Source organism: Anolis carolinensis, unplaced genomic scaffold, assembly GCF_035594765.1.
Source record: "Anolis carolinensis isolate JA03-04 unplaced genomic scaffold, rAnoCar3.1.pri scaffold_15, whole genome shotgun sequence".
Lineage (NCBI taxonomy): Eukaryota > Metazoa > Chordata > Lepidosauria > Squamata > Dactyloidae > Anolis > Anolis carolinensis.
Genome location: NW_026943826.1, coordinates 10,210,198 through 10,233,946, shown reverse-complemented (window position 1 = coordinate 10,233,946; position 23,749 = coordinate 10,210,198). Strand labels below are relative to the sequence as shown.

The 23,749-nt window shown below is 39.8% G+C and overlaps 2 protein-coding genes across 3 annotated transcripts in view; one reads left to right on the top strand and one right to left on the bottom strand.

Annotated features, from left to right (window-relative positions):
- Positions 1–14,492, bottom strand: part of ski (SKI proto-oncogene) — a 165,235-nt gene extending 150,743 nt beyond the window's left edge. Inside the window, exons 1-2 of one of the 2 annotated variants that reach the window (XM_062965805.1) lie at positions 13,779–14,492; positions 10,199–10,717 (exon numbers count right to left, since the gene is read on the bottom strand). In XM_062965805.1, the coding sequence (XP_062821875.1) occupies positions 10,199–10,717; positions 13,779–14,195 (936 nt within the window). In that variant the 5' untranslated portion in view covers positions 14,196–14,492. The remainder of the gene's footprint in view (positions 1–10,198; positions 10,718–13,778) is intronic. The other variant, XM_062965806.1, reaches the window with a different exon arrangement.
- Positions 14,493–17,148: 2,656 nt separating this feature from the next.
- The window catches only part of faap20 (FA core complex associated protein 20), a 6,629-nt gene continuing 28 nt past the window's right edge, over positions 17,149–23,749 (top strand). The window contains exons 1-3 of the mRNA XM_062965548.1: positions 17,149–17,358; positions 20,439–20,945; positions 23,288–23,749. The exon at positions 23,288–23,749 is cut by the window's right edge and continues 28 nt beyond it. Coding sequence (XP_062821618.1) covers positions 17,285–17,358; positions 20,439–20,945; positions 23,288–23,357 — 651 coding nt within the window. The 5' untranslated portion in view covers positions 17,149–17,284 and the 3' untranslated portion in view covers positions 23,358–23,749. The remainder of the gene's footprint in view (positions 17,359–20,438; positions 20,946–23,287) is intronic.

Below are 23,749 nucleotides of genomic sequence, written 5' to 3'. Positions count from 1 at the left end.
ACTGTAATTGAAGCTGGAAGGGTGACTCTCCTGAACCATCCGCATACTGGAGCCTCTGTTATACTTAACCCAGACTTCCTCACACTTGATATCCTGTCTGCTATTTCAATGCCCTTACTCAACTGTTTCAGACAGACATTACACAAGCAGCCTGGCAGAAAAAAAGAGGTTGGGAAATTAAGCAGCAACCCAAGCACAGGACCTTCTTCTTCTAAACGTGAGACCATGAAACCAGAGAACAAATTATCTTATTATGTTTGTGCTCATTAATTTATTTTTTTTGCAGCTGCCTTTACTATTTATTTATTTATTTAATACATTTATATCCCACCCTTCTCACCCCGAAGGGGACTCAGAGCGGCTTGCAAATTAAATTTACATACAATATTATATTATTAGCATAGCACAATACTGGCAATAAATTACTATATTGTACTATATCGATATATTGTAATATTATTAATATTACATGTAATATATAATTAACATTATTATTAATATTATATGCATATACAATATATTATAAAATATATTGTAAATTATATTATATATGTGTATATAAGTACATATGTATATATGTATGTGTGTACATATACATATATACATATACAGTAGAGTCTCACTTATCTGGCAGAAGCTTGGATAAGCGAATATCTTGGATAATAAGGAGGGATTAAGGAAAAGCCTATTAAACATCAAATTAGGTTATGATTTTACAAATTAAGCAACAAAACATCATGTTTTACAACACATTTGACAGAAAAAGCAGTTCAATACGCAGTAATGTTATGTTGTAATTACTGTATTTACAAATTTAGCACCAAAATATCATGATGTATTGAAAACATTGACTACAAAAATGCGTTGGATAATCCAGAATGTTGGATAAGCGAGTGTTGGATAAGTGAGACTCTACTGTATTGCATTTATTATTTTACTTTATTTATTATGACTTGTATTATTTTTCTGTATTTATTATTATTACATGTATTATTTTATTCTATTATTATTAAAAGGATACATAAGCACATTGACATTGAAGAAGATGAGAATAATGATTTGATCAGAGTTGGACAGTCTTATCTTAAATTTGAGCTTGATGTAAATATTCAAAAATATTCAACCTACTGATGCCTCAATTAATGTAATTTTATTGGTATCTATTTTTATTTCTGAAATTTACCACCCTCGGCTTATACCGGAGTCAATGTTTTCCCAGTTTTTTTATGGTAAAAATAGGTGCCTCGGCTTATATTCGGGTCGGCTTATACTTGAGTATATACGGTATCTTATTATCACATGGAATCTTGTTTGTGCCCATTGATTTATTTATTTTTGCAGCTGCCTTTACTATTTATTATTGATTCTACACTTATTGATTTGCCTTTAAAGCCACATACACATTTATTATCATTTTTTGGTTTGCGCATTTTGCCACACCACAGCCACAAGAGTATAAGAAAATAATTCTTCAAATTTTTCTACGAATGGGAATAAGAATATCTCCCCTTCTCTACATTTTTGGGAGGCTGTAACATGAACCAAAAAATCACCTCCAACAGTCTACACTGGAGGCTGCAACTCAAATATATTTTAATTGTTTAACCCTATGAATCTTAACCAATTAAAATGAGCACATCTATAAAAACATTAGGTTATTGTTATGCAATATTTCTCAGCCTCTTCATGCAATTAGCTGTCATTCACCAAAAGAGATCTGCACTCAAAGAATAAGTTTTTTTCCATTCATGAAATGGTATTCTGGTATACAATCCCAATAATCCCAATCCCCCGAGTCCCTTCAGGGAGATGGGGCGGGGTATAAAAATGAAGTTGTTATTATTATTATTATTATTATTATTATTATTATTATTATTATTATAGTACATTAGCATGGTGTAGTAGTTTGAGTGTTGGATTACAACTCTGGTGATCAGGGTTCAAATCCCTCCTTGGCCATGAAACCCACTAAGCAAATCACACTCTCAGCTTCATTAGAAGGCAAATGTAATAATAATAATAATAATAATAATAATAATAATAATAGCAACAATAATAACTTTATTTTTCTATCCCACCCCCATCTGGCAAGGTAACATCTTGCCATGAAAGTCCAATGATGAGATTTATATGATTACATGCATTATATGATCAGTAGACTCATATATATCGGGATATGATATTTTAATTGATTATGTATTGCTGTCTGATGTATTTGTATGAATTTTATATTTTGTATGCTGCTTTGAATCCCACCCACGGGAGAAAAGCAGGATAGAAATGAATAATAATAATATATAAGGTCTCCCCGGTGGCGCAATGGGTTAAACCACTGAGCTGCTGAACTTGCTGACTGAAAGGCTGGCGGTTTGAATTCAGAAAGCAGAGTGAGCTCTCACTTGTTAGCTACAGCTTCTGCCAACCTAGCAGTTCAAAAACATGCAAATATGAGTAGATCATTAGGTACTGCTCAGGCAGGAAGTAACGGCACTCTATGCAGTCATGCCAGTGGCCACATGACCTAGGACAGGAGTCCCCAAACTAAGGCCTGTGGGCTGGATGCGGCCCTCCAAGGTCATTGACCTGGTCCCTGTCCTAGGGTTGACCTAAGTCTACCTGGTCTTTGGAGGTCTCTTTGCTTACTTATGGCCTTATGAGATCGTCTAGATGGTCTTTGAAGGTCTCCTTGCTTAGCTACGGCCTTATGAGACCATCTAGATGGCTTTTGGAGGTCACTTTCCTTACTTATGATCTTATGAGACCGTCTAGATGGTCTTTGGAGGTCTCCTTGCTTAGCTACGGCCTTATGAGACCATCTAGATGGCTTTAGGAGGTCACTTTCCTTACCTATGGTCCTATGGGATCGTCTAGATGGCCTTTGAGGGTCCCTTTCCTTACTTATGATCTTATGAGACCATCTAGATGGTCTTTGGAGGTCTCCTTGCTTAGCTACGGCCTTATGAGACCATCTAGATGGCTTTAGGAGGTCACTTTCCTTACCTATGGTCCTATGGGATCGTCTAGATGGCCTTTGAGGGTCCCTTTCCTTACCTATGGTCTTATGAGATCATCTAGGAGGTGTCTACGGACAACACTGGCTCTTTGTCTTAGAAATTGAGATGAGCACCAACCCCCAGAGTCGGACACAACTGGACTTAGGGGGAACCTTTACCTAGACTCATATAAAGTGGTTCAAATGCATTGAGTTGCATTATGAGTATATATAATGCATCAGTGAACACATCCCTGGAAACAATGTGTTCTTTAATACAGTATCAACCTCATTGTGCAACAAGAGTAGCCTTGATCATAAACAGGCTTACTCAACATGGGCCTCCTGCAAAAAGAGGAGGCAAGGAAAATGTCAAACTAGTTGCAGAAGGCATTCCCAACTGTGTCCCATATCAAATGACAAGATTCCAATGTACTTGGCCTGGCAACCAACGCCCCTTCTGAACACTCGCCAGATCTGTCACTAGAATGACGTGACAGGCAAAGTAGAAGACTTGTATGAAATAAACACTGAGTATGAGAGCACATTTCTTAGGTGGAGAAGCTAAAGAACAAAGTCCAGTGGGTTAAGGGGCTTAAGAGGTTTAAAGGAGTCCATGGAGGAATGATTAAGCCCAAGGAAAGCAAGCAAACAAAATACTAGGAAAAACCAAACAGAAGTGGGAACAACCAGAAAAAAGTTGTTTTTAAATGGTGACCAACAACAACTTATCTCCCCGAAGGGACTTGGGGCGGCCCAATCAACACAGTTAAAATATAGCATAATAAAATTGATAAAACAACATCATAATATGACAAAATAAAACAACACACAACATAATACAGTATAAAACACCATTGAACAACCACCAACGGCCTGAGTAGTAAAGTTTCTGAGTAACACAATAACATACAATGTTGCAGCCATTTCATCTGTCAAGCTGTTACAATAAGATACAGTAGTCTCACTTATCCAACATAAATGGGTCGGCAGAATGTTGGATAAGCGAATATGTTGGATAGTAAGGAGGGATTAAGGAAAAGCCTATTACACATCAAATTAGGTTATGATTTTACAAATTAAGCACCAAAACATCATGTTATACAACAAATCTGACAGAAAAAGTAGTTCATTACACATTAATGCTATGTAGTAATTACTGTATTTACGAATTTAGCACCAAAATATCACGATGTATTGAAAACATTGACTACAAAAATGTGTTGGATAATCCAGAACGTTGGATAAGCGAGTGTTGGATAAGTGAGACTCTACTGTAATAAATTTGGGCCATTGAAAGCTGCATTATACTATTAAACCTTTACTTTTATTATGGGCTATCCAAAACCCTGTCAGTCGGAATAATAATAATAATAATTATTATTATTATTATTATGCTTATTCATATCCCGCTTTTTCTCTCCACAAAGGACATTGACTGTGGCTTACGTGAAAAGCAATACAATTAAGCACCAAAACATCATGTTATACAATGAATTTGACAGAAAAAGTAGTTCAATGCGCATTAATGTTATGTTGTAATTACTGATATAATTGCACTTTTGGCCCAGTATATTTTGGAGCCGACCCTAGATTTTATCATTATATTTGTATGTGATTTTATGACCTGTTTTATGGTTGTTGTTGATTCATTTGTTTTATTGCTTTGTTTTTATATTGTTGATGTTCGGGCTTGGCCCCATGTAAGCCGCCCCAAGTCCCTTTGGGGAGATGGGGCGGGGTATAAAAATAATAATAACAATAATAATAATAATTGTAATTGCTGTATTTACGAATGTAGCACCAAAATATCACGATATATTGAAAACATATACACGTGACATATACAAAAATGCCTTTGATAATCCAGAACCTTGGATAAGCGAGTCTTGGATAAGTTAGACTCTACTGTATATGTAAATCATATACAGTATTATGCTTATTTATATCCCGCTTTTTCTCTCCACAAAGGACATTGACTGTGGCTTACATGAAAAGCAATACACTACAAAAATGCTTTGGATAATCCAGAACGTTGGATAAGCGAGTGTTGGATAAGTGAGACTCTACTGTATATATGTATATAATATACAATAATGTATAAATATATAATATATTGTATATACTTATAATATTGATAATAATATTATAATGTAATACAATATTATAATAGTAATAGGCAAAGGAAAAGGTTTCCCCTGACGTTAAGTCCAGTCGTGTCCGACTCTGGGGGTTGGTGCTCATCTCCATTTCTAAGCTGAAGAGCCGGCGTTGTCCGTAGACACCTCCAAGGTCATGACTGCATGGAGCGCCGTTACAGTCCCGCCAGAGCAGTACCTATTGATCTACTCACACTCTGGGGGTTGGGGCTCATCTCCATTTCTAAGCCGAAGAGCCGGCGTTGTCCGTAAACCCCTCCAAGGTAATGTGGTCACTGGCATGACTGCATGGAGCGCTGTTACAGTCCCGCCAGAGCAGTACCTATTGATCTACTCACACTCTGGGGGTTGGGGCTCATCTCCATTTCTAAGCCGAAGAGCCGGCGTTGTCCGTAGATACCTCCAAGGTCATGTGGCCACTGGCATGACTGCATGGAGCGCCGTTACCTTCCCGCCGGAGCAGTACCTATTGATCTACTCACATTGGCATGTTTTTGAACTGTTAGGTTGGCAGGAGCTGGAGTTAACAGCAGCTGCTCACGCCGCTCCCGGGATTTGAACCTGGGACCTTTCGGTCTGCAGCTCAGTGCTTTAACGCACTTTGCCACCGGGGCTCTCCAGAGATCATAGGGACAGAAAATGCTTTTCATTTCAAGACCAGCCATGAACGCACATATCACAACAGTGCTCCCAAAAGACCCAGCACCAAATCCAAATTCAGTTCCGAGAATTCCTACACTAGAAAGCTGTGCAAAAAACATCAAAGGCCATTTTAAAATATCAAAATCACTGAAAACTGTCGCAAATATTGCACGCGGGTGGCTCTGCATAAAATGGCTCCGATATGCATGACGCTAAATAACATTCTGCTGGATCACGCAAGGGTTTAGACTTGAAAAGATGTCTTTGTGTGAGAATGAAAATAGATTTTTTTTTCAGCCTTGCGTCCAACTCGTCTCTTGAAAAAACACATGCCCCATTTTCATTGGTCCTGCTCTTCCTATTCATCCCTAAACAGCCAGACCCAAAGTATCACTCTCAGCACATGATTAGCCGAACAGTCGAGCCATTAAGAGCACATCCTCCTCTCACTATGCAAGAGAATGGGAGCCTTTGGGCTTCCTACAGGAGCACTTAAGCTGGAGATTTGAACAAGGGTGGCTGGGGAGAAATCCACCTCTCCAGACTTTAAAAATGGAGACAAGATCACAGTGGGAGGCAATGAGCCAATGATGCTTCCCAAGACTTGGTGGGGTTTGTTTCCCCCCCAAAACTGTGTTCTTTCAGACTGGTTGTTTCCTGCAAAAATGATTTACATATACAAGCAGTCTCCAAGTTATGAACAAAATGGGTTCTGTAGGTTTATTCTTAAATTGAATTTATTTGTAAGTCGAAACATGTACATTTTTAAAGTATAAGCTTTGGATTGCATAGGGAAGAGTGCTGCACCCTGTGTGTGTGTGTGTGTGTATACACACACACACACACACACACACATATATATATATATGATTTATTTTATATATATATAGAGAGAGAGAGAGAGAAAGAGAGAGAGCGCTTTGGACAGCATAGGGAAGGGGATATATATACAGTAGAGTCTCACTTATCCAAGGTTCTGGATTATCCAATGCATTTTTGTAGTCAATGTTTCCAATATATCGTGATATTTTGGTGCTAAATTCGTAAATACAGTAATTACAACATAACATTAATGCGTATTGAACTACTTTTTCTGTCCAATTTGTTGTCTAACATGATGTTTTGGTGCTTAATTTGTAAAATCATAACATAATTTAATGTTTAATAGGCTTTTTCTTAATCTCTCCTTATTATCCAACATATTCGCTTATCCAACATTCTGCTGGCCCGTTTACGTTGGATAAGTGAGACTCTACTGTGCTTTGGATAGCATAGGGAAGAGTATAGAGAGAGAGAGCGCATAGGGAAGGGATAATGCCTCTGTGATGTTTGTTTTGCTGTCTTGTGTCCAGAAGATTTCACCTCATTTTCTGTCCCTATAATCTCTGGATCTTGAAAAATTTGGCTTCAGGTGAGACACTCCCCCCCCCCCCCTGATAATAGCAATTCCAGGAGTGAATTTCCCTTTCCAAGGGGTAGATTTCTCTCACTCCCTGTTGTCTTAGCCCCGTTCTTACCTGTGAGTTATTTGTAAGTCTGGGAGTGCCTGTATTTGCACACTTTCTGCAAAATACAGTATAGAAATGTCACGAAGGGGGAAAAATCTTAACTCTTGAGAAAAAAAAATATTCGATTCAGGTATGCTGTAAAATGCAGATTTCTTCTAATTATCCAATGCAGTTGAGGAGTTAATGGCTTCCTCATTCTAAGGAGGAGGAGACAAGGAAGGAAGGGAAGACTGCTCACTCCAGCTATGCCTCCCAGACAGTCAGACAGACGGGTGTCTGGCCACAGGCAAGTCTTCCCCCCCCCACACACAGAGCCCACAATCGGTGCCAATGCAGAGCTCTCCCCCTCCTTTTCTCGCCCAAATAACCACCCTGGAAACGAAGCGCTGCTGCAGATTAAATAAAGAGGGTTTGTACCCATGGACTGGAGAGGCTCCAGAATTGCCTGGCATGCTTGAAATGCTGCAGTAGCCCCAGGACACACTGACTTCCTGTGTGTGTGTGTGTGTGTAACCCATACACAAAAACTGTGGAAACAGAGGGAGTAACGGGCAGCAAAAATACACAATTTCTTCTGTACACAAAACAAGAGGCAAGAACAGACCACACAAGGATGTTGAATTAGTAGAGTCTGGAATCTTATTGCAATAGTTTGTGCAGACTGAGACTACTGAATTTATTGTTCCCATGTATTTGTGCAATTTTATATCTATTTCTGCAATTTTAGATATATAACTTATAGTTGACGGAGTCCCTTCATCATAGGGATGTTTGCGATTAGTTCTCCAAATACATTGCACAATTATAATTTTATTCTCCTCCTCCAAGATTGAAGTGCCATGATATTGTCTCTGTTCACTGGCCATGCTTTTATTCTGTGAAGCTGTGTTGTAGAGTTTGATGTATTAATTTGTTGTGATTGCATTGTTTGCTTAAGGTAACTGTATAATTGTCGATTTCACTGTACTTTATCGTAACATGTTTTAACTGTTTTACCTGTTTGCATTTTCAGGCTTTTGTCCTGTATGAGCCACCCCGAGTCCCCTTGGGGAGATGGGGCAGGATACACAAATAAAGTTATTATTATTATTATTTTATTTTCCGTGTCAGGAGCGACTTGAGAAATTGCAAGTCGCTTCTGGAGTGAGAGAATTGGCCGTCTGCAAGGACGTTGCCCAGGGGACATTGCCCGGATGTTTTGATGTTTTTACCATCCTTATGGGAGGCTTCTCTCATGTCCCCGCATGGAGCTGGAGCTGATAGAGGGAGCTCATCCGTGCTCTCCCCAGGTTGGATTTGAACTTGGCAGCCTTCAGGTCAGCAACCCAACTTCAAGTCACAAGGCTTTAACCCACTACACCATCAGGTGCTCCGTTATTATAATTATAACTCATTATTATTATTATTATTACTTATTGTTATTATTACTATAACTTGGGAATTCTACAAGAAGCATCTGTTCAGTGGGGGAAAAGTTGGTGCTCCATTATTATTATTATTATTATTATTATTATTACTTATTATTATTATTATTATTATTACTATAACTTGGGAATTCTACAAGAAGCATCTGTTCAGTGGGGGGAAAGTTGGTGCTCCGTTATTATTATTATTATTATTATTATTATTATTATTATTATTATTATTTATTGTTATTATTATTACTATAACTTGGGAATTCTACAAGAAGCATTTGTTCAGTGGGGGCAAAGTTGGAGATCTGCTTTGTCAACCCCTTGCCTATTTCTCAGTTGTACAGACCACCAAGATATATCTCAGTTACGAAACACATGTTTTCTGGGCTGTCTGGCCATGTTCTAGAAGTATTCTCTCCTGACGTTTCACCCACATCCATGGCAGGCATCCTCAGAGGTTGTGAGGTATGGAGAAACTAAGCAAGGAAGGTTTGTGTATGCTTAGTTTCTCCATACCTCACAACCTCTGAGGATGCCTGCCATGGATGTGGGCAAAACGCCAGGAGAGAATGCTTCTGGAACATGGCCAGATAGCCCGGAAAACACAAAAAAATTCCTATTATTTATTTACCATGTCCAAAGAGAATTGAAGATACAGTTATGATGTATAGAAACACCCTTTAAAGATTTCAGCAGGGATCCCATCAGGTCCGCTGGCTTTGTTATTTTGTGATCCTGTGATCCCAGCCATGAAAGCCTTTGACAACACATTATCTCTAGACACTAGTCTCCTATGGATGTAGCCTGGGATTTTACTCCTATTTGTGCAGAATAAAATCAACTGGGCTTTTCAATGGGGTCTGGTCTCTAGACCAGGGGTCCCCAAACTTTTTAAACAGGGGGCCAGTTCACGATCCTTCGGACCCTTGGAGGGCTGGACTATAGTTGGCCACCGAGCAATAATAACAACAACAACAACAAAGAGAGTTGAAAGAGACCCTTTGGGCCATTTAGTCCAACCCCCTTCTGCCTTTGTGCACCAAAAGCACAAGCAAAGCACCCCTGACAGATGGCCACCCAGCCTCAATGTTAATAATAATAATAATAATAATAATAATAATAATAATAATAATAATAAAGAGGGTTGGAAGAGACCCCTTGGGCCATTTAGTCCAACCCCCTTCTGCCTTTGTGCACCAAAAGCACAAGCAAAGCACCCCTGACAGATGGCCACCCAGCCTCAATGTTAATAATAATAATATGGGTTGTAAGAGAAGAAGAGACCCCTTGGGTCATTTAGCCCAACCCCCTTCTGCCCTTGTGCCGTGGGGGCCGGATAGATGGCTTCGATGGGCCGCATCCGGCCCCCGGGCCTTAGTTTGGGGACCCCTGCTCTAGACACTAGACTTCTCTCTTTCTCCGGAGCCTCACAACACAGCCTTCCCACAGCCTCCCTTTCCCCCCTTCCCATTCTTCACTCACCCGGGGCTGTGGTGGCGGAGGCTGCGGCGGCGGCGCTTTCCTCTTGTACCTCCTCCCGAAGTCGAACTTCTCCTTGACTTCGTCGAGGCGCTGCCCGAGACGGGCCTTCTCCTCCTTGCCGGCATAGTCCTGGCCCAGGAGGATGTAGGCGCGCCAGTTGGCCGAGTCGAAGCCCCAGTGGACGGTGCGGTTCTCGAGGGCCTTGTGCGAGTGGACCACGAACTTGTGCGGCGGGTAAAGGAGCCGGCAGTCGAGGCACTGGATGCAGGCGGCGGCGGGGCTGCTGTACAGCTCGGGCACCAGGAGCCCCCGGCACTTCCCAAAGCACTCGTGGTAGACCCGGAAGCTCCGCTCCGAGAGCTCCAGCTCCAACGCCGGGGACGACGAGGATGAGTTAAAGTCCTTTTTGCTCCGGGGAGGGACGGCGCCACCGTAGAGGAGCGCGTTGCAGAGCCTCTCGGCGTCGGTTTTGGTGATGAGGCCGCAGGACGGGGCAGAGAAGGGCAGCACGCCCAGCACCTTCAATACATCAAGATAGAATACATCAAAATACAATAATAATAACACATCACACAGTCCTAAACATCTGGGAAGTATTTGATTTGTGATTTTGTGATACAAAATCCAGCATATAGATCTCGTTTGTTGTGCCATACTGTCTTTGTGTCAATAATAATAATAATACATCACACTGTTCTAAACACTTGGGAAGTGTTCGACTTGTGATTTTGTGATACAAAATCCAGCACATATATCTCGTTTGCGGTGTCATACTCTGTCTTTGTGTCAATAATACAGTAGAGTCTCACTTATCCAACATAAATGGGCCGGCAGAACTTTGGATGAGCGAATATGTTGGATAATAAGGAGAGATTAAGGAGAAGCCTATTAAACATCAAATTAGGTTATGATTTTACAAATTAAGCACCAAAACATCAGGTTATACAACAAATTTGGCAGAAAAAGTAGTTCAATATGCAGTAATGCTACGTAGTAATTACTGTATTTACGAATTTACCACCAAAATATCACTATGTATTGAAAACATTGACTACAAAAATGTGTTGAATAATCCAGAACATTGGATAAGCGAATGTTGGATAAGTGAGACTCTACTGTAATAATAATACATCACACAGTCCTAAACACTTGGGAAGTGTTCGACTTCTGATATTGTGATACGAAATCCAGCATATAGATCTCATTTGCTGTGTCATACTCTGTGTCAATAATAATAATAATAATAATAATAATAATAATAATAATAATACATCACACAGTCCTAAACACCTGGGAAGTGTTCAACTTGTGCTTTTGTGATACAAAATCCAGCATATAGACAAACATTACATTCCTTAAAATTAATAATGAAAGGTTCATTGGTTTTGGTAAGACTGAATTGCCTCACCAAATTCAGGCAGAAACTGAACAGCAGAAACTGAACAAAGCTTGAAATGTATATGTTAGTATTAATTATGCCCAAAACACAATTATAAAGTACCACCACCAGATGTTCATTGTAGTGTAAGCCTACGGTATCTTTCCCCAAGAAAGACATGGGAATGAGTATGTAGTTTGGTTGCTGTGAGTTTTCCAGGCTGTCTGGTTATGTTCCAGAAGCAGCATCTCCTGACATTTCACCCACATCTATGGCAGACATCCCCAGAGGGGATTGGAAACTCGGCAAGTGGGGTTTATATATTTGTGAAATAATGTCCAGGGTGGGAGAAAAAACCCTTGTCTGTTGGAAGAACACAGAAATGCTGGACCACTCTCACAACCACCATGTCAGACGACACAGAGAAGCCACTGAAATCCACAAGCATGTGGACAATTTCAACAGAAAGGAGGAAACCATGAAAATGAACAAAATCTGGGCACCAGTATTATAAAACTCTAAAATTAGGACAGTAAATAAAGAAAACAGGGAAATTCCAGATGGGAAACAATCAGGGCCAGCTAACACCTCCCAACAAAAGATTGCCCCTGGCAGGGAGCAGCCAAGCTTTGAAGCTGCAAGGCTGTTCATTGCTAATCAAGCTGGCCAATTGCAACATTGCAAAACAAGAGTTCTTTCTCCAATCCTGGACATTATTCCACAGATATATATAAACCCCAACAGAATCAGGGCAGTAGTTAAAGAGCAACACTCAAAAATCAAAAGAAATCCAGACAGTAAACAAGCTGGGGCACTTAACAAAGGATTCCCCTAGACAGGAAGCAGCCAGGCTTTGAACCTGCAAGGCCATTCAATGCCAGTCAAAGTGAACAAACAGACAAGAGTAAGAAGCAGCCAGGCTTTGAAGCTGCAAGGCCATTCAATGTCAGTCAAAGTGAGCAAACAGACAAGAGTAAGAAGCAGCCAGGCTTTGAAGCTGCAAGGCCATTCAATGCCAATCAAGGTGACCAAACAGACAAGAGTACCCTTGCTTCTCCAAAAATAAGATAGTGTCATATTAATTTTTGCTCCCAAATATGTGCTAGATCTTATTTTCAGGGGATGTTTTACTTTCGGGGAAACAGGATAAGAAGCAGCCAGGCTTTGAAGCTGCAAAGCCATTCAATGCCAACCAAAGCGGCCAGTGGCAACATTCAAACAGACAAGAGCAAGAAGCAGCCAGGCATTGAAGCTGCAAAGCCGTTCAATGCCAACCAAGGAGATCAACTGCAAGATTCAAACAGACAAGAGTAAGAAGCAGCCAGGCATTGAAGCTGCAAGGCCATTCAATGCCAATGGCAACATTCAAACAGACGAGAGCAAGAAGCAGCCAGACTTTGAAGCTGCAAAGCCATTCAATGCCAACCAAGGAGACCAACTGCAAGATTCAAACAGAGAAAAGTAAGAAGCAGCCAGGCTTTGAAACTGCAAAGCCATTCAATGCCAACCAAGGAGACCAATTGCAAGATTCAAACAGAAAAGAAGCAGCCAGGCTTTGAAGCTGCAAAGCCATTCAATGCCAGTGGCAACATTCAAGCAGAGAAGAGTAAGAAGCAGCCAGGCTTTGAAGCTACAAAGCCATTCAATGCCAGTGGCAACATTCAAACAGAGAAGAGCAAGAAGCAGCCAGGTTTTGGAGCTGCGAGGCCATTCAATGCCAATGGAAATATTCCAACAGACATGAACAAGAAGCAGCCAGGCTTTGGAGCTGCGAGGCCATTCAATGCCAGTGGCAACATTCAAACAGAGAAGAGTGAGAAGCAGCCAGGCTTTGGAGCTGCGAGGCCAATCAAGGTTACCAAACATACATGAACTAGAAGCAGCCAGGCTTTGGAGCTGCGAGGCCATTCAATGCCAATGGCAACATTCAAAGAGACGAGAGCAAGAAGCAGCCAGACTTTGAAGCTGCTAATCCATTCAATGCCAACCAAGGAGACCAACTGCAAGATTCAAACAGAGAAGAGTGAGAAGCAGCCAGGCTTTGGAGCTGCAAGGCCAATCAAGGTTACCAAACATACATGAACTAGAAGCAGCCAGGCTTTGGAGCTGCGAGGCCATTCAATGCCAGTGTCAACCTTCAACCAGGGAAGAGCGAGAAGCACCCGGGCTGTGGGGCTGCGAGGCCATTCGCGGCCCGCTTACCTTGAGGATCTCGAGCTGGTCGGCGTTGCAGCGCGAGCAGTAGATGTGGAGCTCGTCGCAGACGGCGTTGATCTGCTGGAGCGAGAAGTCCCTGAGGACGGAGTTGAGGATCTGGGGGAGGCAGAGGCGCTTCTCGCCGCCCACCACGAAGCACGAGATGGTCTCGCCCTCCAGCACGGTCTCGCAGCGCTCCGTGGAGCGGTCCGAGGGCAGGAAGAAGGGCCCCGAGGGCGCCGGCGGGGGCAGCGGCAGCTCCGAGGCCTCCTTGGCCCCGTCGCGCTTGTACAGCTCCTGCGCCCAGCGGGCCGAGAAGGCGGCGGGCCCGCCCAGGGAGCTCATGGAGCTGAGGTGGAACTGCTCCAGGGTCTTCTGCAGGCCCGGGTGCGGCTGGAAGCCCCCCCGCGCCACGGCCTCCATCTTCCCGGCGGGCGAGAGAGCGAGACAGCGAGCGAGAGAGACTCCGCTTCACAAGCCGCGGCCTCGCCTCCACATCTCCCCTCAGAATCGCCTCAGAGTCGCCTCAAAATCTCCTCAGGAACTCCCCGCCGCTCATGGTCGCCCGCCAAAACAACAACAGCGGCCACAAAGGAAAAAAAATTCCCTCAGAAAAATAAAATAAAAATCCAATCGGGAAAAATTCTCGTCAGGTCCCTTTAATTCCCGCGTCCGCCTCCGTCGACGGCTCCGGCCAGACTGAAGGGAAGCTTCGGCGCGGAGCCCCTCCCCCCTTCTCTGCGGCGCGTGCGCGTTAAGAGGAAAGGGGCGTGGCCTGCTCCGTGCTCCTCCTTCCTTCTCTTCCCTCCGCCTCCCTCTCTCTGAATTCTGTTTGGGAGCTTCGGCGCGTGCGCACTAAAGCAGGAGGGGGCGTGGCTTACTCTGTGCTCCTCCTTCCTTCTCTTCCCTCCGCCTCCCTCTCTCTCTCAATTCTGTTTGGGAGCTTCGGCGCGTGCGCACTGAGGAAGAGGGGGCGTGGCCTCTGCTGTGCTCCTCCTTCTCAATCGCCTCTCATTTCTGTTTGGGAGCTTCGGCGCGTGCGCACTGAGGAAGAGGGGGCGTGGCCTCTGCTGTGCTCCTCCTCAATTGCCTCTCTCATTTCTGTTTGGGAGCTTCGGCGCGTGCGCACTGAGGGAGAAGGGGCGTGGCCTAGCCTGTGCTCCTCCTCCTCCTCAATTGCCTTCCCTCCGCCTCCCTCTCGCTCAATTCCGTTTGGGAGCTTCGGCGCGTGCGCACTGAGTAAGAGGGGGCGCGGCCTCTCACCCGCTAATATTATGCAAAAGGGGCGTGGTCTCATCTCTGCTCCTCCTCTAACACTCTCCTCCCTAAAACTAAGCGAAAGGAGGCGTGGCCTCGGATTTTGCTCCCCCTCCCTCTAATAATATGCAAAGGAGGCGTGCCCCCCTCTAATATTATGCAAAAGGGGCGTGGCCTCTGGCTGTGCTCCTCCTTCCAAACGCTAAGCGAAAGGAGGCGTGGCCTCGGCTTTGCTCCCCCTCCCTCTAATATTATGCAAAGGAGGCGTGGCCTCTGGCTGTGCTCCTCCTTCCTAACGCTAAGCGAAAGGAGGCGTGGCCTCGGCTTTGCTCCCCCTCCCTCTAATAATATGCAAAGGAGGCGTGCCCCCCTCTAATATTATGCAAAAGGGGCGTGGCCTCTGGCTGTGCTCCTCCTTCCTAACGCTAAGCGAAAGGAGGCGTGGCCTCGGCTTTGCTCCCCCTCCCTCTAATAATATGCAAAGGAGGCGTGGCCTCTGGCTGTGCTCCTCCTTCCTAACGCTAAGCGAAAGGAGGCGTGGCCTCGGCTTTGCTCCCCCTCCCTCTAATATTATGCAAAAGGGGCGTGGCCTCTGGCTGTGCTCCTCCTTCCTAACGCTAAGCGAAAGGAGGCGTGGCCTCGGCTTTGCTCCCCCTCCCTCTAATAATATGCAAAGGAGGCGTGGCCTCCCCTCTAATATTATGCAAAAAGGGCGGGGCCTCTTGCTGTGCTCCTCCTTCCTAACGCTAAGCGAAAGGAGGCGCGGCCTCGGCTTTGCTCCCCCTCCCTCTAATAATATGCAAAGGAGGCGTGGCCTCCTCTCTCTAATACTATGCAAAAGGGGCGGGGCCTCTGGCTGTGCTAACACTAAGCGAACGGGGGCGTGGTCTCTGCCTGGCGCTGGGACTTTCGGCGCGTGCGCACTATGCCAAAAGGGCGGGGCTCCGTCTCTTGCCATAGCGCATGCGCACTACCTCAAACGTGGAAAAAGTTTTTGGTTTACAGAGCGTTCGGCCGAGGAAGAAAAGGCGAGCGGGCGGGCGGAGTAATCCTCTTTTTGCTGCTTTTCTCTCTCTTTTTAAACTGGAATTAAACATTTCTCACCAAAAGTTGGACTGAAGTCAAAAAGTTGGATTTTTTCCCCAAAATGGTGCCTATATAAACCTATAAAGCAGGGGAATGTGTGCCCTCTCCCGGCAGGTTGAAAAATTGCCTTCCCATTAATCAGTAATACAAAATAATATATTAAAATGTAATATATTAGAATGTAATATATCATTCCCATTTATCACTAATATATTAAAATATAATATATTAGTGATAAATGGGAATGATATATAAATGGGAAATATAATATATTAAAATTTTATTATATATATATTATAATCTATCATTCCCGTTTATCACTAATATATTAAAATATATTACAATATAATGTACCATTCCCATTTATCGCTAATATAATATATTACAATATAATATATTATATTGTAATATATTAGATTTTAATATATTATAATAGATTATAATATATTTTAAAATACTATATTAATGATAAATGGGAATGATGCATTATATTGTAATATATTATATTTTAATATATTAGTGATAAATGGGAATGATATATTATATTATAATATATTAGTGATAAATGGGAATGATATATTATAATATCACTAATATAATCACTAAAATAATATATTAAATTATAATATATCATTCCCATTTATCACTAATATATTAAAATTTATTTATCACTAATATAATATATCATTCCCATTCATCACTAATATAATATATTAAAATTTTATATTATATATTATATATATTATATTATTCCCATTTATCACTAATATATTAAAATATATTACAATATAATGTACCATTCCCATTTATCACTAATATATTAAAATATATTTATTATATATTAGATTATATTATACTAATTTAGTCTAATGCAGATTCAAACTAAATGTATAGTAATGGCAGTATAATGCCCGCCCCCTACTGGCTATCAGAGGTATTGCTTCCTAGTTAACCAAACATTATTATGTTAGACTCTCTAGGACCTCCCAACGGGAGGACTCTATGTTTCCGGTTTGGGACTCCATCTCCCAGAATGCCACCCAATGCGGCCAAGCAGCCGAGGCTTCTGGGAGTTGAAGTCCTAAAGCCCGGAGGAGGAGAAAAAGGAACCGGCGGCTTCGGGGAGTTTCGTTCTTGCGTCCCTTCCGAGCAGAAGCTTCTCGACGGGCATGGAAAGCGGCGGCCGGGGCCGAGGAAAGCTCCGCCTGAAGCGCAAGAGGCCGGCGGAGGCGGAGAGGCCTCGGTGAGTGAGTCGCGCATGCGCAGTGAGGACATCTCCCCTCCCCTCCCGCTCCATTCTGTGGCTCAAAGTAGTGCGCATGCTCAGGCGCGGCCTCCTCTCTGGAAGCAAGAGCGCATGCGCACAGGGATGTCAACAAGCTCCTGCTCTTAAAGGAGCCGTACACGGTGCTCAATCCTATTCCCAAGCATGGCTTCAGCACCTTGGACAGCTCCAGGAAATTAACCCTAATTCTCAACGCAAATTGATTGTATTTATTTATTTGTTATTTATTTATTTGCGACATTTATATCCCACCCTTCTCAGGGCAGCTTACAAGTTATATGTACATACAATATATTATATTATGGGCATAGCAAAATATAAGAATTATATATTACTATACTATACTATACTATACCACTATACTGCAATATTATGTAATAATATACAACCATAGTAATGTATTATTATTATTATTATTATTATTATTATTATATTGTTTGGCAGGCCTTCCCGGCCGACATGTGATATATAATATACAACTATAGCAATGTATTATTATTATTATTATTATTATTATTATATTGTTTGGCAGGCCTTCCCGGCCGACATGTGATATATAATATACAACTATAGCAATGTATTATTATTATTATTATTATTATTATTATTATATTGTTTGGCAGGCCTTCCCGGCCGACATGTGATATATAATATACAACTATAGCAATGTATTATTATCATTATTATTATTATTATTATTATTACTATTATTATTATATTGTTTGGCAGGCCTTCCTGGGCGACATGTGATATATAATATACAACTATAGCAATGTATTATTATTATTATTATTATTATTATTATTATTATTATTATATTGTTTGGCAGGCCTTCCTGGGCAACATGTGATATATAATATACAACTATAGCAATGTATTATTATTATTATTATTATTATATTGTTTGGCAGGCCTTCCTGAGCAACATGTGATATATAATATACAACTATAGCAATGTATTATTATTATTATTATTATTATTATTATATTGTTTGGCAGGCCTTCCTGGGCGACATATGATATATAATATACAACTATAGTAATGTATTATTATTATTATTATTATTATTATTATTATTATATTGTTTGGCAGGCCTTCCCGGCCGACATGTGATATATAATATACAACTATAGCAATGTATTATTATTATTATTATTATTATTATTATTATATTGTTTGGCAGGCCTTCCCGGCCGACATGTGATATATAATATACAACTATAGCAATGTATTATTATTATTATTATTATTATTATTATTATTATTATTATTATATTGTTTGGCAGGCCTTCCTGAGCAACATGTGATATATAATATACAACTATAGCAATGTATTATTATTATTATTATTATTATTATTATTATTATTATATTGTTTGGCAGGCCTTCCTGGGCGACATATGATATATAATATACAACTATAGTAATGTATTATTATTATTATTATTATTATTATTATTATTATTATATTGTTTGGCAGGCCTTCCCGGCCGACATGTGATATATAATATACAACTATAGCAATGTATTATTATTATTATTATTATTATTATTATTATATTGTTTGGCAGGCCTTCCCGGCCGACATGTGATATATAATATACAACTATAGCAATGTATTATTATTATTATTATTATTATTATTATTATTATATTGTTTGGCAGGCCTTCCTGGGCGACATGTGATATATAATATACAACTATAGCAATGTATTATTATTATTATTATTATTATTATTATTATTATTATTATTATATTGTTTGGCAGGCCTTCCTGGGCGACATGTGATATATAATATACAACTATAGCAATGTATTATTATTATTATTATTATTATTATTATTATATTGTTTGGCAGGCCTTCCTGGGCGACATATGATATATAATATACAACTATAGTAATGTATTATTATTATTATTATTATTATTATTATTATTATTATTATTATATTGTTTGGCAGGCCTTCCCGGCCGACATGTGATATATAATATACAACTATAGCAATGTATTATTATTATTATTATTATTATTATTATTATTATTATTATTATATTGTTTGGCAGGCCTTCCCGGCCGACATGTGATATATAATATACAACTATAGCAATGTATTATTATTATTATTATTATTATTATTATTATTATTATTATATTGTTTGGCAGGCCTTCCTGGGCGACATGTGATATATAATATACAACTATAGCAATGTATTATTATTATTATTATTATTATTATTATTATTATTATTATTATATTGTTTGGCAGGCCTTCCCGGCCGACATGTGATATATAATATACAACTATAGCAATGTATTATTATTATTATTATTATTATTATTATTATTATATTGTTTGGCAGGCCTTCCTGGGCGACATGTGATATATAATATACAACTATAGCAATGTATTATTATTATTATTATTATTATTATTATATTGTTTGGCAGGCCTTCCCGGCCGACATGTGATATATAATATACAACTATAGCAATGTATTATTATTATTATTATTATTATTATTATTATTATTATTATATTGTTTGGCAGGCCTTACTGGCCGACATGTGATATAGAATATACAACTATAGCAATGTATTATTATTATTATTATTATTATTATTATTATTATTATTATTATATTGTTTGGCAGGCCTTACTGGCCGACATGTGATATAGAATATACAACTATAGCAATGTATTATTATTATTATTATTATTATTATTATTATTATTATTATTATTATATTGTTTGGCAGGCCTTCCCGGCCGACATGTGATATATAATATACAACTATAGCAATGTATTATTATTATTATTATTATTACTATTATTATTATATTGTTTGGCAGGCCTTCCCGGCCGACATGTGATATATAATATACAACTATAGCAATGTATTATTATCATTATTATTATTATTATTATTATTATTATTATTATATTGTTTGGCAGGCCTTCCTGGGCAACATGTGATATATAATATACAACTACACTTATGTATTATTATTATTATTGTTTTGTTTTGTTTTTCAGCCCTTCCCGGCCCCGTAAGTCATTCCCAAGCCCGGCCCAAGGCTCACGGAGTCCGAACTGCCCGGTCCTGGAAGACGTGGTCGGCCTCCCCACGTTCCTCCCAAAGCAGAGGTCTCAACGGAACTTCCCGGCCACAAAACCGGAAACATTTCACGCCGGAACGCAAACGTTTCCGTGGTTTCCGTTCCCGCTTTACCGACGGCCAGGTGCCCAAAACCCTGGAAACGAGACAGACGGCGGGAGAGAAAAGCACGGAGACGAGAACCCCAAAGAAAAGATCTCGGAAACGACACTTCCACAAAGTCATCGAAAAGAGTCTGAACGAGGTTCTGCCCAGGGCGAAATGGAAAACAAGCGTGAAAATGGAAATAATAATGGAAATAATACACAGCATGGCACTGGCTCAGTCTTAAAATTAGCTCATTCTGTTTGTGTCGGTGGAGAAGGAAAAACAGAGGAAATACAACTGGAAAAGTGTCCTCTGTGTCAGATGCACTTCACCGGAAAGTAAGTAAAATAATATGTGGGGTGAGCTCCGGCTGTTAGCCCCAACTTCTGCCAACCTAACAGTTGGAAAATGTGAGTTGATCAATAGGTACTGCTCCGGCAGGAAGGTAATGGCGCTCTATGCAGTGATGCCAGTGGTAAATTTTAGAAATAAAAATACCGTATATATTCGAGTATAAGCCGACCCGAATATAAGCCAAGGCATCTAATTTTATCACAAGAAAACTGGGAAAACATTGACTCAAGTATAAGCCGAGGGTGGTAAATTTCAGAAATAAAAATACCAATAAAATTACACTAATTGAGGCATCAATGGGTTAAATGTTTTTGAATATTTACATCAAACTAATTTAAGATAAGGCTTTCCAACTTTGATTAAATCATCATTCTCATCTTCTTCAATGTAAATGTGCTTATGTATCCTTTTAATAATAATAGAGTAAAATAATAAAAGTAATAATAATAATAATAAATACAGGAAAATAATACATGTAATACTAAATACAGTAAAATAATAAAAGTAATAATAATAATACAGGAAAATAATACATGTAATACTAAATAGAGTAAAATAATAAAAGTAATAATAATAATAAATACAGGAAAATAATACATGTAATACTAAATACAGTAAAATAATAAATGTAATAATAATAAGATCAGAGCGAAATGATAAATGTATTAATAATAATAAAAAAGAGTAAAATAAATGTAATAGTAGCAACAATAAGAGAAAAACAATACATGTAACAATACCAATAATAATAGAGAAAAATAATAAATGTAATAAGACTAACAAATACAGTCAAATAATAAATGCAATAATAAATAGAGTAAAATAATAAATGTAATAATAATAAGATCAGAGTGAAATGATAAATGTATTAATAATAAAAAATAGAGTAAAATAAATGTAATAGTAGCAACAATAACAGAGAAAAACAATACATGTAACAATACCAATAATAATAGAGAAAAATAATAAATGTAATAAGACTAACAAATACAGTCAAAATAATAAATGCAATAATAAATAGAGTAAAATAATAAATGTAGTAAGACTAACAAATACAGTCAAATAATAAATGCAGTAATAAATAGAGTAAAATAATAAATGTAATACAGTAGAGTCTCGCTTATCCAACACTCACTTATCCAACGTACTGAATTATCCAATGCATTTTTGTAGTCAATGTTTTCCAAACATTGGTGCTAAATTCGTAAATACATTAATTACTACATAGCATTACTGCGTATTGAACTACTTTTTCTGCCAGATTTGTTGTCTAACATGATGTTTTGGTGCTTAATTTGTAAAATCATAACCTAATTTGATGTTTAATAGGCTTTTCCTTAATCCCTCCTTATTATCCAAGATATTCGCTTATCCAACGTTCTGCCGGCCCGTTTACGTTGGATAAGCGAGACTCTACTGTCATAATAATAATAAGTACAAGAAAACCGCACTACAAACTAGCGCTGACAAGCTGGCACAACAAAACATGTCTGGCGAGAGACCTTGTGAAACTCCGGTTCCAAGGATAGATGCGGTCCCTATTGATCTACTCACATTTGCATGTTTTCGAACGGCTAGCTTGGCCGAAGCTGGGGCTAACAGCGGGAGCTCACTCCGCTCCCCGGATTCGCTTATCCAACGTTCTGCCGGCCCGTTTACGTTGGATAAGCGAGACTCTACTGTCATAATAATAATAAGTACAAGAAAACCGCACTACAAACTAGCGCTGACAAGCTGGCACAACAAAACATGTCTGGCGAGAGACCTTGTGAAACTCCGGTTCCAAGGATAGATGCGGTCCCTATTGATCTACTCACATTTGCATGTTTTCGAACGGCTAGCTTGGCCGAAGCTGGGGCTAACAGCGGGAGCTCACTCCGCTCCCCGGATTCGCTTATCCAACGTTCTGCCGGCCCGTTTACGTTGGATAAGCGAGACTCTACTGTCATAATAATAATAAGTACAAGAAAACCGCACTACAAACTAGCGCTGACAAGCTGGCACAACAAAACATGTCTGGCGAGAGACCTTGTGAAACTCCGGTTCCAAGGATAGATGCGGTCCCTATTGATCTACTCACATTTGCATGTTTTCGAACGGCTAGCTTGGCCGAAGCTGGGGCTAACAGCGGGAGCTCACTCCGCTCCCCGGATTTGAACCGCCAACCTTTCGGTCAGCAAATTCAGCAGCTCGCCAGGGACTCTGTATATATGTATGTGTGTGTATATATATATATGTGTGTTAGCAAGTCTAACAACGCAAATAAAATGTACCGAGAGCCAGGGACACCGATTTTACTAAATCTATTTCTGTTTTAAACTTGCAGCTGGTCCCAACTGGAGATTGACAGCCATCTCGCTCAATGTTTATCCGAAAGTACAGACGACGCGTGGTAAAAAAGACAACAATATTAACTATGAAAATTCTCCGATCGAGAGATATATATTCAGACGACACAAATCAAGAGCGGCCACGTATTTCGCCGAGCGAAAAACCATTTCGTTTTCTCATTGAAGACTTTAATAGATGTGCAAAGAATATAAACAATCGTCGTTGTTGACCGGTTAGTAATTAATAATTACCATCTGTTGTTGTATTATTATTATTTTTTGCACAAATAAAACTCGGCAAAAGATCTCAACTAGTCCATTCATGATACAAAACTACAAGAACATAGTTGACCGTTGTACAATCATATTTTTTTTTTGTGTGTTGTTGTCGTCTCATTTACATCTCATTTACATACCGAGACAAATGATATCGTTTCGCCGGGATCCCGTTTTGCAAT